At 37.3% G+C, this 14,026-nt stretch overlaps 1 protein-coding gene across 1 annotated transcript in view; it reads left to right on the top strand.

Moving 5' to 3' along the window:
* The window catches only part of LOC129275886 (carbohydrate sulfotransferase 15-like), a 28,497-nt gene extending 14,992 nt beyond the window's left edge, over positions 1 to 13,505 (top strand). Inside the window, exons 3-9 of the mRNA XM_064109568.1 lie at positions 422 to 540; positions 2,807 to 3,035; positions 3,545 to 3,637; positions 7,715 to 7,868; positions 9,813 to 9,963; positions 11,218 to 11,362; positions 11,774 to 13,505. Of these exons, the coding sequence (XP_063965638.1) occupies positions 422 to 540; positions 2,807 to 3,035; positions 3,545 to 3,637; positions 7,715 to 7,868; positions 9,813 to 9,963; positions 11,218 to 11,362; positions 11,774 to 11,958 (1,076 nt within the window). The 3' untranslated portion in view covers positions 11,959 to 13,505. The remainder of the gene's footprint in view (positions 1 to 421; positions 541 to 2,806; positions 3,036 to 3,544; positions 3,638 to 7,714; positions 7,869 to 9,812; positions 9,964 to 11,217; positions 11,363 to 11,773) is intronic.
* Positions 13,506 to 14,026: the final 521 nt, after the last annotated feature.

Genomic DNA, 14,026 nt, shown 5'->3' with positions numbered 1-14,026 from the left:
CCCAGATGATAGCCTACTTTCTCAGCAGGCCACTAACACTATTCCGAATCGTTATAACACTGGGACAATTTCACGAACGTTGTCAGCACACGCAGAGTATCAATATTTGATAGTTACCATAGTAACAGAAGGAAACATGTGCTTCTCGGCCAATGACAACGCAGGAAAATTAATAAAGATATGAAAATTTGTCAGACGCCATTAATTTTCTTGACGAAACACTCCCCAATTTGTGACACACTTATTTTAAGCACGAGCTAATGCTCTGTATCCTCTGGCAAAAACGCTTTATAAATCCAACCTTTTTTTTATAGCCCCATTAGCCCCATCACCTGATCACCCCAATTAAAAAAAAAACTGACATAAATGTAATCTTAACATTTTATTTAGATTATCATCTGACATTATTTTCTACTTTCAGCTGGGTACGTTATGCGACATATTGCAAGCAATGACATCTCTCCTCTTCAAAGAGAGGAACAAGCAATATACACTTCAGGCACAACATTGCCTCCCGATCTCTATCGTATGGCGAAACAGGTAACTATATACGATTCATTTTTTTCCCCAATAGTATTTATCTAAATCGTCTGCATATCTTTATTTCATAATTATTTACACCAAAACATGAAACATAATCAAACAAATTGGAAGACGATACAAAGGTTAACCTGTATAGTCTTTGTTCATTTCAAGCCTCTTTTTACGAAATTCAAATGCAAATAAATATATTTCAAGCTAAGTGATCTATTGTCTACTCCAATGTAATTACGTAACAAAATTGATGTATGTATACACAGTCCAAAAAAGCTACATTAAAGAACAAGTCCACCCCAACAAAAAATTGATTTGAATAAAAAGAGAAAAATCCAACAAGCATACTACTGAAAATTTCATCAAAATCGGATGTAAAATAAGAAAGTTATGACATTTTAAAGTTTTGCTTAATTTAACAAAACAGTTATATGCACATCCTGGCTGGTATGCAAATGAGGAGACTATGACGCCATCCACTCACTATTTCTTTAGTATTTTATTATATGAAATATGAAATATTCTAATTTTCACCTCATTGTCAAGTGATACAACGATTAATGCCGCCCTGAACATGTGGAATTAGCATTGTTTAATACTAAATGGTTCAGTCAAGTTGGTCCTTATTGTCAAATCTATGAAAGATGAAATATTGTATAATTCAAACAATAAAAAACAAAAGAAATAGTGAGAGATGGACATCATCGACTGACTCACCTAATTGTGCATATCACAGTTTTGTGAAAAATAAGCGAAACTTTAAAATTCCATAACTTTCTTATTTTACATCCGATTTTGATGAAATTTTCAGCACTATGCTAGTTAGATTTTTCTATATTTATTCAAGTTAGCATTTTCCGGGGGTGGACTTGACCTTTAATGATATCATCTAAATTTTTGTTTTCATTATTTTTATTAAAAGATCGACGTCACTAATAACATGTTTTTGAAAGACTTTTTTAATTAACCAAAATACAGTTGTGATCAAAAGTTACTGAACCCCACCACAAAATGCACTCCATTATGCTGAGTGTTGAATGTAAACAACAAATTTAAAGGTCAAGTCCATCCACAATTCGTTAAGTCCACCCCAGAAAAATGCTGACTCGAATAAATAGAGATAAATCAAACTAGCATAGTGCTGAAAATTTCATCAAAATCGGATGTAAAATAAGAAAGTTATGACATTTTAAAGTTTCGCTTATTTTTCACAAAACGGTGATATGCACAACTAGGTGAGTCAGTCGATGATGTCCATCACTCACTATTTCTTTTGTTTTTTATTGTTTGAATTATACAATATTTCATTTTCGATAGATTTGACAATAAGGACCAACTTGACTGAACCATATAGTATTAAAAAATGCTAATTCCACATGTTCTGGGAGGAATTAATCGTTGTATCACTTGACAATGAGGAAAAAATTTGAATATTTCATAATGTATTTCATATAATAAAATACAAAAGAAATAGTGAGTGGATGACGTCATAGTCTTCTCATTTGTATACCAGCCAGGATGTGCATATAACTGTTTTGTGAAATTGAGCGAGACTTTAAAATGTCATAACTTTCTTATATTACATCCGATTTTGATGAAATTTTTAGTGTTATGCTTGTTGGATTTTTCTCCTTTTATTCAAATCAACTTTTTGTTGGGGTGGACTTGTCCTTTAAATCGAATATCCGATTTATTAGGTCAATGGAAAATTTACAGGATTTGAACCTACCATTTATACTAATTGCCTGTCAGCAATACTACCATTTCATGGCATAGTCAAGAATATGAATAAATGCACATACTGATTACATTCTGACTTGTATTCATAGTGCATGGACAGAGAAATGGAATATTCGTGATGAAACTTCCACAGCAAGCCTTTAACTTTCTATATTGTTCATGTTCATTTGTAATATAATAATCATTATCTCTTTCTAAAACACACACACACAAGAAAACAAAACTCGAGATATCTTTAAACCACATCGTGGAAGTCGATATACACTTGCATACTGAAAGGGGGGATTGAGGGACTCTGATCCACAAAACTTCCAAGAAAAAAATGAAAAGAAGGAGAAAAAGGAAAGAAAAGGAAAGGGACAAGATTGAAATAAGATATTATTAGTTGAATAATAATGTCAAATATTTTTGACATACCTGGACTTTGTTCAAGTTTAAAATAATTTCTTATTTTAAAAAAGGCCAATATATTCGCTCGCTCGCAACTGTTTATCCCCCCCCCCCCACTTTCGTTGTATTCTGTCACTCACAGGTTTTTGACGAGCTCCCGGGCGAGTATCTCCCTGGTTACAAAAGCTCTTGCTGGATGACCAATAAGAACGCACCTGGAGTTGGACGTCTCCGGTGTCTGCCGTACTTCTACATTCTAGGAGTAGCGAAATGTGGCACCAGTGATCTGTGGGACAAGATTGTTTCACACCCACACGTAGTCAGGAACTTGTTAAAGGAACCGCACTGGTGGTCACGGCGTCGTTTGCAAGGTAACCACTGCCACCCCCCCAAAAAAAAAATTGATATAAAATAAAAACAAAATAAAGTTCAACCAATAGGCCTAAAAATTGAGAAAACAAAAGAAAAAAAGGTGAAATATGATATTACTTTCTACATGTATATATATTATGGAAAATTTGCTCAATACAATTACTCTAAGTTTGGCTCCTCTTTGTGTTTTAGTACGCACGCAACTGCTCTCCCACTGTCTCTTCCTCTGGGCATGTATCTTTCTCTGTATCCCATGCACCACTTTCCCATTCGTAATTATTAGTATCTGTTCTGTTATCTCTCTTATTCTCCTCTAACCCCTTCAATATATCTCCCCCTTTCATGTCGTTTCCTGACCCCCCTTCTTTATCTCTACCTCCAACCCCCCTCCTATCACCCCTTGTCTTTCCCCTCCCCTTCCTCTCCCCGTTGCCCCCCCCCCCCCTATTCGTCTGCCTCTCTTCCATCTTCCATGCTCTAACTTTTTTTTAAAATTATCTTTCAATAGGGATTTCATTTGATAACTATCTTCAGAAACGTTCTGCAAGTTTGGTCACTGCGTTTAATCAGGATTCTTCAAATAAACTTACGCACATAGTAGGTACGTATGAAATGCACGTGTGTTTCGATTCAAATTTTCAACTCCAGGTGAAAAGTGGAGAAAAAAAAAACGATTTGAAAGATGTAGGAAATAAATACGATTTGATATTTAATCGATGTAGATTTGATTTGGTTTTTTTTTTCGTTAGGTTTGGTTATTTTGTATCAAAAATTTGCCATGATTTGAATTTTTGTTAGCTATATTAAGATCCCCTGACAAACACACCCCATCAAGCAGCCTCATACTCACTCACATCATTTTTTTTCATATACACACAGTTCATATATGTTTGCATGTTGCGGACTTCAAACCCTCAATCTTTGGTATCATTAGCCCCCCCCCTACCTTATGTACTATGTTATCGTAGTGAATTTCATACTGCATTTACAATTTTATGTCTGGTAATTGTAATTTGTATAATTTTGGAAACTAAGTCGTTGATTGCATTTATTTAATTTAGATGTAATATACATGTAGCGTCAGTGTCATCAACACTGACCAAAAGCCGGGCTAATAATACCAGGTCCCGCTGAACCACCAACCCATTCATATTTACACAACCACGACCATGTAGACCTATCATAGGCCTCCTTTTTACAAAGTACATTTCTACTCGTGTTCGTTCTTAAAGGTCAAGTCCACCCCAGAAAAATGTTGATTTGAATCAATATACAAAAATCAAACAAGCATAACGCTGAAAATTGTCAAAATCGAATGTAAAATAAGAAAGTTATGATATTTTAATGCTTTGCTTATTTTTCACAAAACAGTTATATGCACGACTCAGTTAAATGCAAATGAGAGAGTCGATGATGTCCCTCACTCATTTTTTTATTTTTTTATTGTTTGATTTATATAAAATATTTCATTTTTTACAGATTGGACAATAAGGACCAACTTGAATGAACCATAATGTTAAAATAATGGTAATTCCACATTTTTAGGGAGGAATAAAACTTTGTTCACAAGAAAATGACGAGAAAATTATAATATTTCATATTTGATACAATAAAATACAAAATAAATAGTGAGTGGGTGACGTTTTAAATCTCCTCTTTTGCATACCAACCAGGATGTGCACATAACTGTTTTGTGAAATTAAGTGAAACTTAGCAATGTCATAACTTTCTTATTTTAAATCCGATTTTGTTGAAATTTTCAGTTTTCTACTTACTGGATTTTTCTATTTTTATTCAGATCAATTTTTTGTAAAATGATACCAAATACTATTTGAATTTTGCCCAACTTTATACCCTTGAATGTTATCCACAAAACGTGCAATTTTGCCTGATTTTAGAAGATTTTTTTACCCCAAAACACGCATGTCCCATTTTTGTCTCGCCTGCATAACAGAGCGAGGCTATACAGTGCGTATCAAAAGAAAAGTTTACACTAAGAAAAAATCCTGTAAAATTGTACATTTGTAATATCCTGAAGATTTGTCCAAATTTTAACATTGGTACATATCCATTTAAGCAAATGACGATATAGCTGTCGAAAAATTTCCGCTTGAGTGAGCACCACTTACTTTTGAAAAGTTAGTGAAAATGATTTGCGCAGAACATTGAAATAGTTATGCGAATAAAAGTAGACCTTAATCATGAAGAACACGTGGAATTTAGCTAGTAAAATTGATTTGAAGATATCTTTTACCTTTTTAAACTTGTTTCCTTGCCAAAAACACTTCGAAGAGTGCATTGCGCCCCACCCCACTCCCCCCACACCGAGGCCATCGTGACAAACTTTGCTTTACACTGAGCTGTGATTTACATGAAATGGCTAAGGCTTGATTTTCATTTTGTTAATCATTGTCAAGCTTGGAAAAAGTGTGGAGAAACAAGTAATAAATGAAAAATGAAATGTAAACCCACTTTAAATGATAAAAACTTAGTGAAAAAAAGCTGGAGATGTCTGACATAAATTTTTGTTCAGATTCAGTTATGTCCTCAGATCCAGCTGGCACAAAAAGGGTAAAGGTTGTGCTTAATAAGTGTTGAAATTTCAATTTGGGTGGCAAAATTGTTACAAAATGCATGAATGTATCCGTTTTATTTCAATTGACTAAAGTGCAAGGGAAATGTATGAGAAATGTTTTGCAGGGTAAGTTTGATTTCGCCCTTTCCCCTTGACACAGCGTGAATACAAGCATTTCTGCGCAAACAGATTTCTGCAAGCTTTACAAAAATGGACAGTGCTCACTCAAGTGTAACATTCTGTCAAAACTTTTACTTTCATTGGATAGATGAGACCCAAACCCAAGATTATATGTGAAAAAAATTATCCGCATGTTGTATATTGTTTAATTCCCAGGGCTTTTGCAAAGTGTAAACTTTTTTTGATACGCACTGTATAGGCGCCGCTTTTCCGACGGCGGCGACGGCGGCGTCGTCAACATTGAAATCTTAACCAAGGTAAAGTTTTTGAAATGTCATCATAACTTAGAAAGTATATGAACCTAGTTCATGAAACTTGGACATTAGGGTGATCAGTTATTACTGAACGCCCTGCCTGAGTTTCAAGTCACATGATCAAGGTCAAAGGTCATGTAGGGTTAATGAACTTAGACCATGTTGAGGGAATCAGTATCGAAATCTTAACCAAGGTTCAGTTTTTGAAAAATTATCATAACTTCGAAAGTATATAGACCTAGTTCATTAAACTTGGACATAAGAGCAATCATGTATCCCTAAATATCATGTGTGAGTTTCAGGTCACATGATCGAGGTCAAAGGTCACTTAGGGTCAACGAACTTTGGCCATGTTGGGGTATTTGAGGAATTGTCATCATAACTTTGAAATTTTATGGATCTAGTTCATGAAACTTGGACATAAGAGCAATCATGTATCCTTAAATATCATATGCGAGTTTCAGGTCACATGACTAAGGTTAAAGGTCATTTAGGGTCAACAAACTTTGGTAATGTTGGGGGTATTTGTGGAATTGTCATAACATTAAAAATTTATGGATCTAGTTCATGAAACGTAAACATAAGAGCAGCAATGTATCCCTGAATACCATGTGCGCGTTTCAGGAACATGGCTAAGATCAAAGGTCAGTTAAAGGTCAATGAACATTGGCCGTGTTGGGAGTATGTGTTGACTTGGCATCATCATTTAGAAAGTTTATGGGTCTTGCTCATGAAACATCGACATAAGGGTAATCAAGTACCTCAAGTATGACTGATTGTTTTGGTTTTGCACATGTCTTTGGTTACATGATCATGTTCAAATGTAATTTTGGGTCAATGGACATAATATTTTATGATCATATTAGTATTTTATTCTGTGAATAATCATTCATTAGCTGTTTTCAAAGGCAGTACCGCTGCTATATCGAATTGCGTAATGCAGGCAAGACTGCCAGAGGCGCTCCACTTGTTACCCATTTTTGGGTAAATTTTAACTCAATATTTAATAGTTAATTGATTGGTCAAAATACTGTTGTTGAATACATGTACGTGTCTGACTGATAAAAATAATGATTATCTGGGGAGCATTAATCAATATTCTTGTCCGACAAGTTTTCAGACCTGACAACTTTCCTTGATTCTGATTGGCAGAGAGGCACTGTAACTATGGCAACTGTCGGATAAAACAAGACTTGTCAGATAAAACGTCCGACAAGTCCCTTCATGAATCGCTCTCCGGGTAGATTCTATAACCAACAATTTGATTTTCCCCCACCATTTTTGTCCGTAGGACACATATTCGCCAACACATTGTTTCCTTTTCCCAATCCTTTTTTAAGGAGTGTAGAAATGAAGATACACCAGGGCCTCGTCCTACAAAGAGTTACGATTGATTCAATCAACCACAACTATGGAAAGCCAGCAACGTCAACATCTAAAATACACGTTTGATCAAAATATTTTCTAGATAATGTATATTCATACATTCACTGTTTTCTTGACAATTCAATATGCTTCTCTTTGTTTTCAAAGGACATTGTGCAAATTTCCTAAGTAACAAATTATGACACTGATAGCTTTACATATATTTGAGGTTGATCGGATCAATCGTAAGTCTTTGTAAGACGGGGCCCAGGATTAGGAAAACTTGGCATGTTTTTTTTTTCAGGTGATGGTTCAGCATCCACCTTATGGGATAACCAACACTGGATGGAAATGTTTTCAGTGGTAAAGGAAGGGCCTAAATATGGCACAGCGGACATTTTACGTGCTGCTCAACCGAATGCAAAATTATTTGTAATACTGAGGGATCCAGTCTCCAGGTAAAAAAATAAGAACAAACAAACCCGCAAAAAAAAATGCTCTCTCTCTCTCTCTCTCTCTCACGCACACACACACACACCCTTTTTATCACTTCTAGTTTGTCATTTTGATGAAGGGCGTAGGCTGGTTTTTAGCTTGCATGGGGAGGTGCACATCCTGACTCTAGAGTGGTGTGGGGGGTGCACATCTTGGGGAGGTGGTACTAAAGCGGTATGGGGGTGCACATCTTGGGGAGGTGGTACTAAAGTGTTATGGGGGTGCACATCTTGGGGAGGTGGTACTAAAGCGGTATGGGGGTGCACATATTGGGGAGGTGGTACTAAAGCGATATGGAGGTGCACATCTTGGGGAGGGGGTACTAAAGCGATATGGGGTGCACATCTCTGGGAGGTGGAACTAAAGCGGTATGGGGGTGCACAACTTTGGGAGATGGAACTAAAGCGGTATGGGGTGCACAACTTTGGGAGGTGGTACTAAAACGGTATGGGGGTTCACATCTTGGGGAGGTGGTACTAAAGCGGTATGGGGGTGCACATCTTGGGGAGGTGGTACTAAAGCGGTATGGGGGTGCACATCTTGGGGAGGTGGTACTAAAGCGATATGGAGGTGCACATCTTGGGGAGGGGGTACTAAAGCGATATGGAGGTGCACATCTCTGGGAGGTGGAACTAAAGCGGTATGGGGGTGCACAACTTTGGGAGATGGAACTAAAGCGGTATGGGGGTGCACAACTTTGGGAGGTGGTACTAAAACGGTATGGGGTGCACATCTTGGGGAGATGGAACTAAAGGGGTATGGGGGTGCACATATTTGGGAGGTGGAACTAAAACGGTATGGGGGTGCACATCTTAGGGAGGTGGTACTAAAGCGGTATGGGGGTGCACATCTTGGGGAGGTGGTACTAAAGCGGTATGGGGGTGCACATCTTGGGGAGGCGGAACTTAAGTTTGGAAATCAGCTGTTTAAAGCAGAATAAGGGGTAAACATTTTATTTTGCTTGCCAGTGTCGGGAGTCCTCTGCCTCAGCGGGATGGTGCACGTGCTCCCAGTGCACCCCCAACCTACGCCCTTGTTGGTAATTCTTCTGGTACGACCAAGCGTGAATAATTATGGTTGTTGAAAATTGGTTATTGTGGCAGTCTTCAAAACGAAGGGGTTAGGTAAAGCGGTTGCGCTATTAATTGCCACGTCCCTAGGAGAAGACTCATAGCCGTCGGTCCTCTTATAGCTCATGCGAATTTATATTCATGCTTCTCTATACCCAGCAAATTTACCAATGAAAAGTGGTAGCTCAGATTTTCACCCCCAGGAGTGATGGTGTTAATATTTTGAAGAGGCGCCGCGGTGCCATGGTATTTTCTGGGGTGGGGCAAGACACCATACAGAGGGATCCCAACTTAGTGATATGCAAATGAGAGAGTCGATGATGTCCTCCACTCACCATTTCTTTTGTTTTTATTGTTTGAATTATGCAATATTTCAATTTTTACAGATTTGACAATTAGGACCAATTACTTGATTTATCCATAAGTTGTTAAAATAATGGTAATTTCACATGCGCAGGGAGGAATAAAATTTTGTTTCACATGACGAGGAAAAAATGAGAATTTTTCACGTTTCATATAATGAAATACAAAAGAAATAGTGAGTGGGTGACGTCATCAGTCTGCGCATTGCATACCGGCCAGGATTTCCGAATAACTGTTTTGTGAAATTAATCGAAACTTTAAACCGTCATAACTTTCTTCTTTAACATCCGATTTTGATGAAATTTTCAGTGTTATGCTTGTTGGATTTTTCTCCTTTTATTCAAATCATTTTTTTTGTTGGGGTGGGCTTGTCCTTTAATGCCCACAATTGATTATTATGGCAATTGAAATGGAAGATGAAAAAAAAAAAAAATGATTATTGGATTTAACTGTTTGTTTTTTGTCCACTTGTAGGCTATACTCGGATCATCTTTATTTTGATCGCAACCCGGACCCAGAGAAATTTCATAATGCCACGGTCGACACCATAGCCAGATTTAGGAGATGTACTGAAGCACTTACTCCTCGCGCATGCGCGTACACCCTCACGATTCATAATGGAGCAGTAAGTAAAGTCAAATGGGGGTTGGGGCAAACACTACATTCGATTTTTCAACTAGTGAACAAAAAGAGGGTCGAGATATATCAAGAATGTAACTATAATATTGCCACTGGTAATTTAATTAGGGGATAGGGTCGCGGCCCTCCTATAACAATACCTTAAAGCCACCCCTGAATGGATGATTAGATTCATACAATATCTCTCATTCTCTCCTGGCACTCATTATCATTGGAGTAATGAGCCAAGAAATTTGTGGGGGCACAACATGGTGCATGTGGCAAAATTCATTAAATGTTCCAAGCGAGAAAAGCGAGAGTGCAAAAACTTTGACCTTTTTTTCAGAAGAAAAATCTAATTTTGTGATATATTTTAAACATAACATTCAAAAAAATTATCTTGCCCTTCTCCCTTCCTCTTCTTTCGTGTTTTCCTTTTTATTTTTTTTCTTGGTCGTAGAATTTTTGGGGGGCCACGGCCCTCAAGCCCCCCCCCCCCCTCATCTGTACACTAGTGACTCAAATCAATATAAAATTTGGAGCAAATGGCAGTTTCATGACCTCGAACACCTTTAAATGTGACGTAACAATCTCCTCGCTGCAAGGGCGGCGCTTCTGGGGGAGAAGTGGGGGCACTGGGCACTGCATATTGCCCCCATTTTCAAACACTCACACGATTCCATTTTATATCTATGAAAACCGCCCCTTTTTATAACCGATGAATGTCCCTTTTTGTGTATTGACCCTTTGTAGACGGTGTCCTTTCGCATTCAGCAAAGACTGGTCCATTTGGGGCTATATAGGCCTACGGCTCTTTTTGATATGGTTTGCCTGGAATTGATATAATAATAATAATAATATAGGGTATTTATATTGCGCACATATCCACCTTGTTAGGTGCTCAAGGTGCTCCTATATTACACGGCTAAGCTAGGCGTTCATAGCGCACACAGCTTTTTAAGGAATTACTTCCTACCGGTACCCATTTACCTCACCTGGGTTGAGTGCAGCACATTGTGGATCAGTTTCTTGCCGAAGGAAATTACGCCATGGCTGGGATTCGAACCCACGACCCTCTGTTTCAAAGTCCGAAGACTAATCCACTGGGCCACAACGCTCCCTACCCAATTGCAATTTATATTAAAGCAGACCGTTTATAGTCTAATGTACGAAATGAAATTCAGCATTGATTTTCTAAAACCAGGCCCGGGTGATTCACCCATTCAATGCTGTCATGTTTTTTTTCTCACCATTCAAACAGCGCCTCAACGTTGGTCTCTATTCTATTTATATCCGAGACTGGCTGAAAGTATTTCCACGAGATCAGATATTTTTTCTCACACTTGAAGACTGGCATTCTGACTGTGAAGAGATTTTACCAAGGCTATATGCATTTTTAAATCTAAGTAAGTGAACTATAAATGTGAATGCTATTTAATTCCACATACTTATACTGTCGAGTGTCGATATCTGACTGTCTAATCACTTTAACCAACGTTTATGAAGATTCCTGGATAAGAAGTCGAAAAACATAAATTTTAAAAACTATTCATTATATATCTTACACCCCTCAATTTCTCTCTCTATATATACCTCTATCTCTAACTCTCCGCTTTTAAATTTTTTGCGGAAAAAAATTCAACGGAAGCCAAAATATTGACAAAGATCCCCCAACCCAAATAAAAAAAAAACTTGTACGGGCTTTGTATATGTCCTATCAGCATATTAAGAATATCGTTGAAAGATAACCTAGACATATATTCAAATTGTTAATTGTTACAGTCACACTTGGAGGTTCATGTCTTTTATATTTGCAGAAATTTTGACGAAGGTTCAAATCTCGGATATCTGCCAGACTCGAATGAAGAATACAAACACTTTTAAATCAAGTAAAATCGGAGGCATGTTTAACGAGACACGGACAATCCTTCAAGATTTCTACTCGGAATGGAACCGGGATTTGAGTGATTTACTGGGTGACACACGCTTCTTATGGCAGTAACCATGGTAATGATAGAATGATAAACAAGATACAAATCTGGAAACCATTATTTATTTCTATAAAAGTTATCAGCGCCGACAAGTTGTCACAATCCGACAATTACCACAGCAAGAGTCGGACATCTGCTGTGATAAAAAACTAGGAAATTTGTCAGATCTGACAACTTTTCAGACGGTAGACATTGATGAAACGTTCACCTGCAGTTTTTTTTTCGACGTCGTCGTCGCCATCGTCATTGTGGCTGTTGCTGCTTCCTCCTTCATCTCTGAAAAAAACTTTATTCTCTCCAAATTTCGTAGATTGAAAGTCAATCTAATAAATTGTGGTCACGGACATATCCAAAATTTTATCGAAAGTTTTAATCGAATAAGATGATGTTCTAACTCTATTAGATTGAAAATTTCAATCCAACTTCGACCACCGAATGGCATCCCCTAAACATCCAGACAGATTGGTCCCTGATCGCAATCTATTTCAATCTAAGGGATTTAGAGAGTAAGAGTTGGCAGATATGTAATATTATTTCAATCATGTGTGTTTACAATCAATTGGTGATGTACCAAATTGTATTAACAGTTTTGTTTCTGTAATAGGCCAAACATAAATTAAGCCTAATCGTGGACCTCATGTGGTGAATGTGTGACCCATAGATTTTAGGAACTCTTAAAAATGTTCTTTGGGTAATTATTTTATTTTGGGCATATGATTTAATCTCATAGTTTAGTTGCTATTAATGGCTGAGCCCAGTCACGTTTCATTCTTACTTCCAATATGATATTGCAATAATATTACGCGTTCTTAACTTATATATTATAGGTTTTGCGTATATGCAAATTTATGGAATAACTTATTACATGACATTAAGTTATGCACATCGCTTTATTAATTCAAAGCTGATCTAAAGAAAAATACACTGTTAAGAGCTATAATATACAACTAACCGATGACACCCCCCCCCCCTGTCGCACATGCACACTCGCACACTTGCACTTTTCACTTTCATCAACATTACAATACCTCTGTTTGATTTTTCTTTCCCTATTTGATTTATTTTGCTACTTTGATATTATTTTGTGCAATAAAAGATAATGCTATTTTATTCCATTGTGTATAGTCTGGTTTACGATATTATATGTATTTATTTGGTTTATATACATGTTTCAACATTTTTTTTAAAGAAAATTTTCCAAGTAGATTTATGAGTGCCTTATAACAATATTATGTTAATTATTGTTTATCATTATGTCATGCTGAAAATTATTTTACATTGTATTTACTTTTGTTATTGAAATGTGGAATACAATAAAATGAAATAAAATAAAAACGTTCGAGAACAATGTAAATTTAGAAGGTATTTTCGAAAGGTGACTAACTTAGTACCCTAAATATTAATACTGACCCTACGAGGCATTGGCGGCAATGAGATTTTTGGTCCATCGGGGAGGGGGGCGAGACGACCCTCTCCCATATCTCATACGCCTCCCACATGCAAATCTTAATCTTGATCTGTTAAGAAATACTATTAAATCAAGAAGAAGTAAACTGTATTGATTTTCATTTTTTGTTTGGTCTCAAATCATTTTTTCTCTTCTTTTCAGCTCGCGATTCGCGCTCGCATTATTTGAGCAGAAAGATACATATCTTAAAATCGTACAGTCCTTAAAATGAATCTTTTCAGGAAAGTATACCTTTCTATTGACAGTGACTAAAATGTTTTGCTCGAGCCCCCCCCCCCCCCCCCAGCCGTGACCACGGTACCCCACTGTTAACTATATCCACGGTATCGGAAATGATATTATAAAATATATAAGGGTGCCCGCAGGTAAAGAAGAGGGTCGAGGTTTAATTGCCGTTCAATATCATGAAGATCAGAGCAGGGGCCGCAGAACGGTTTTGAAAGTGTGTGTGTGTGGGGGGGGGGGGGGTCTGAGTCCAATGTGGGGGCTGACCATGCAAAAAATACAATCAGATGGTCATTTTTACGTGTTTTTTTTTTACATGGTTATGGAAAAAGGTGTGGGGCGGGGGGGGGGGGGCTGAAGCCCCCAGCCCCCTTCCGTTTCCGCGG

This window comes from Lytechinus pictus, chromosome 14, assembly GCF_037042905.1.
Source record: "Lytechinus pictus isolate F3 Inbred chromosome 14, Lp3.0, whole genome shotgun sequence".
Lineage (NCBI taxonomy): Eukaryota > Metazoa > Echinodermata > Echinoidea > Temnopleuroida > Toxopneustidae > Lytechinus > Lytechinus pictus.
The sequence above is the reverse complement of the archived record's forward strand: the minus strand, read 5'-3'. Positions and strand labels throughout refer to the sequence as shown.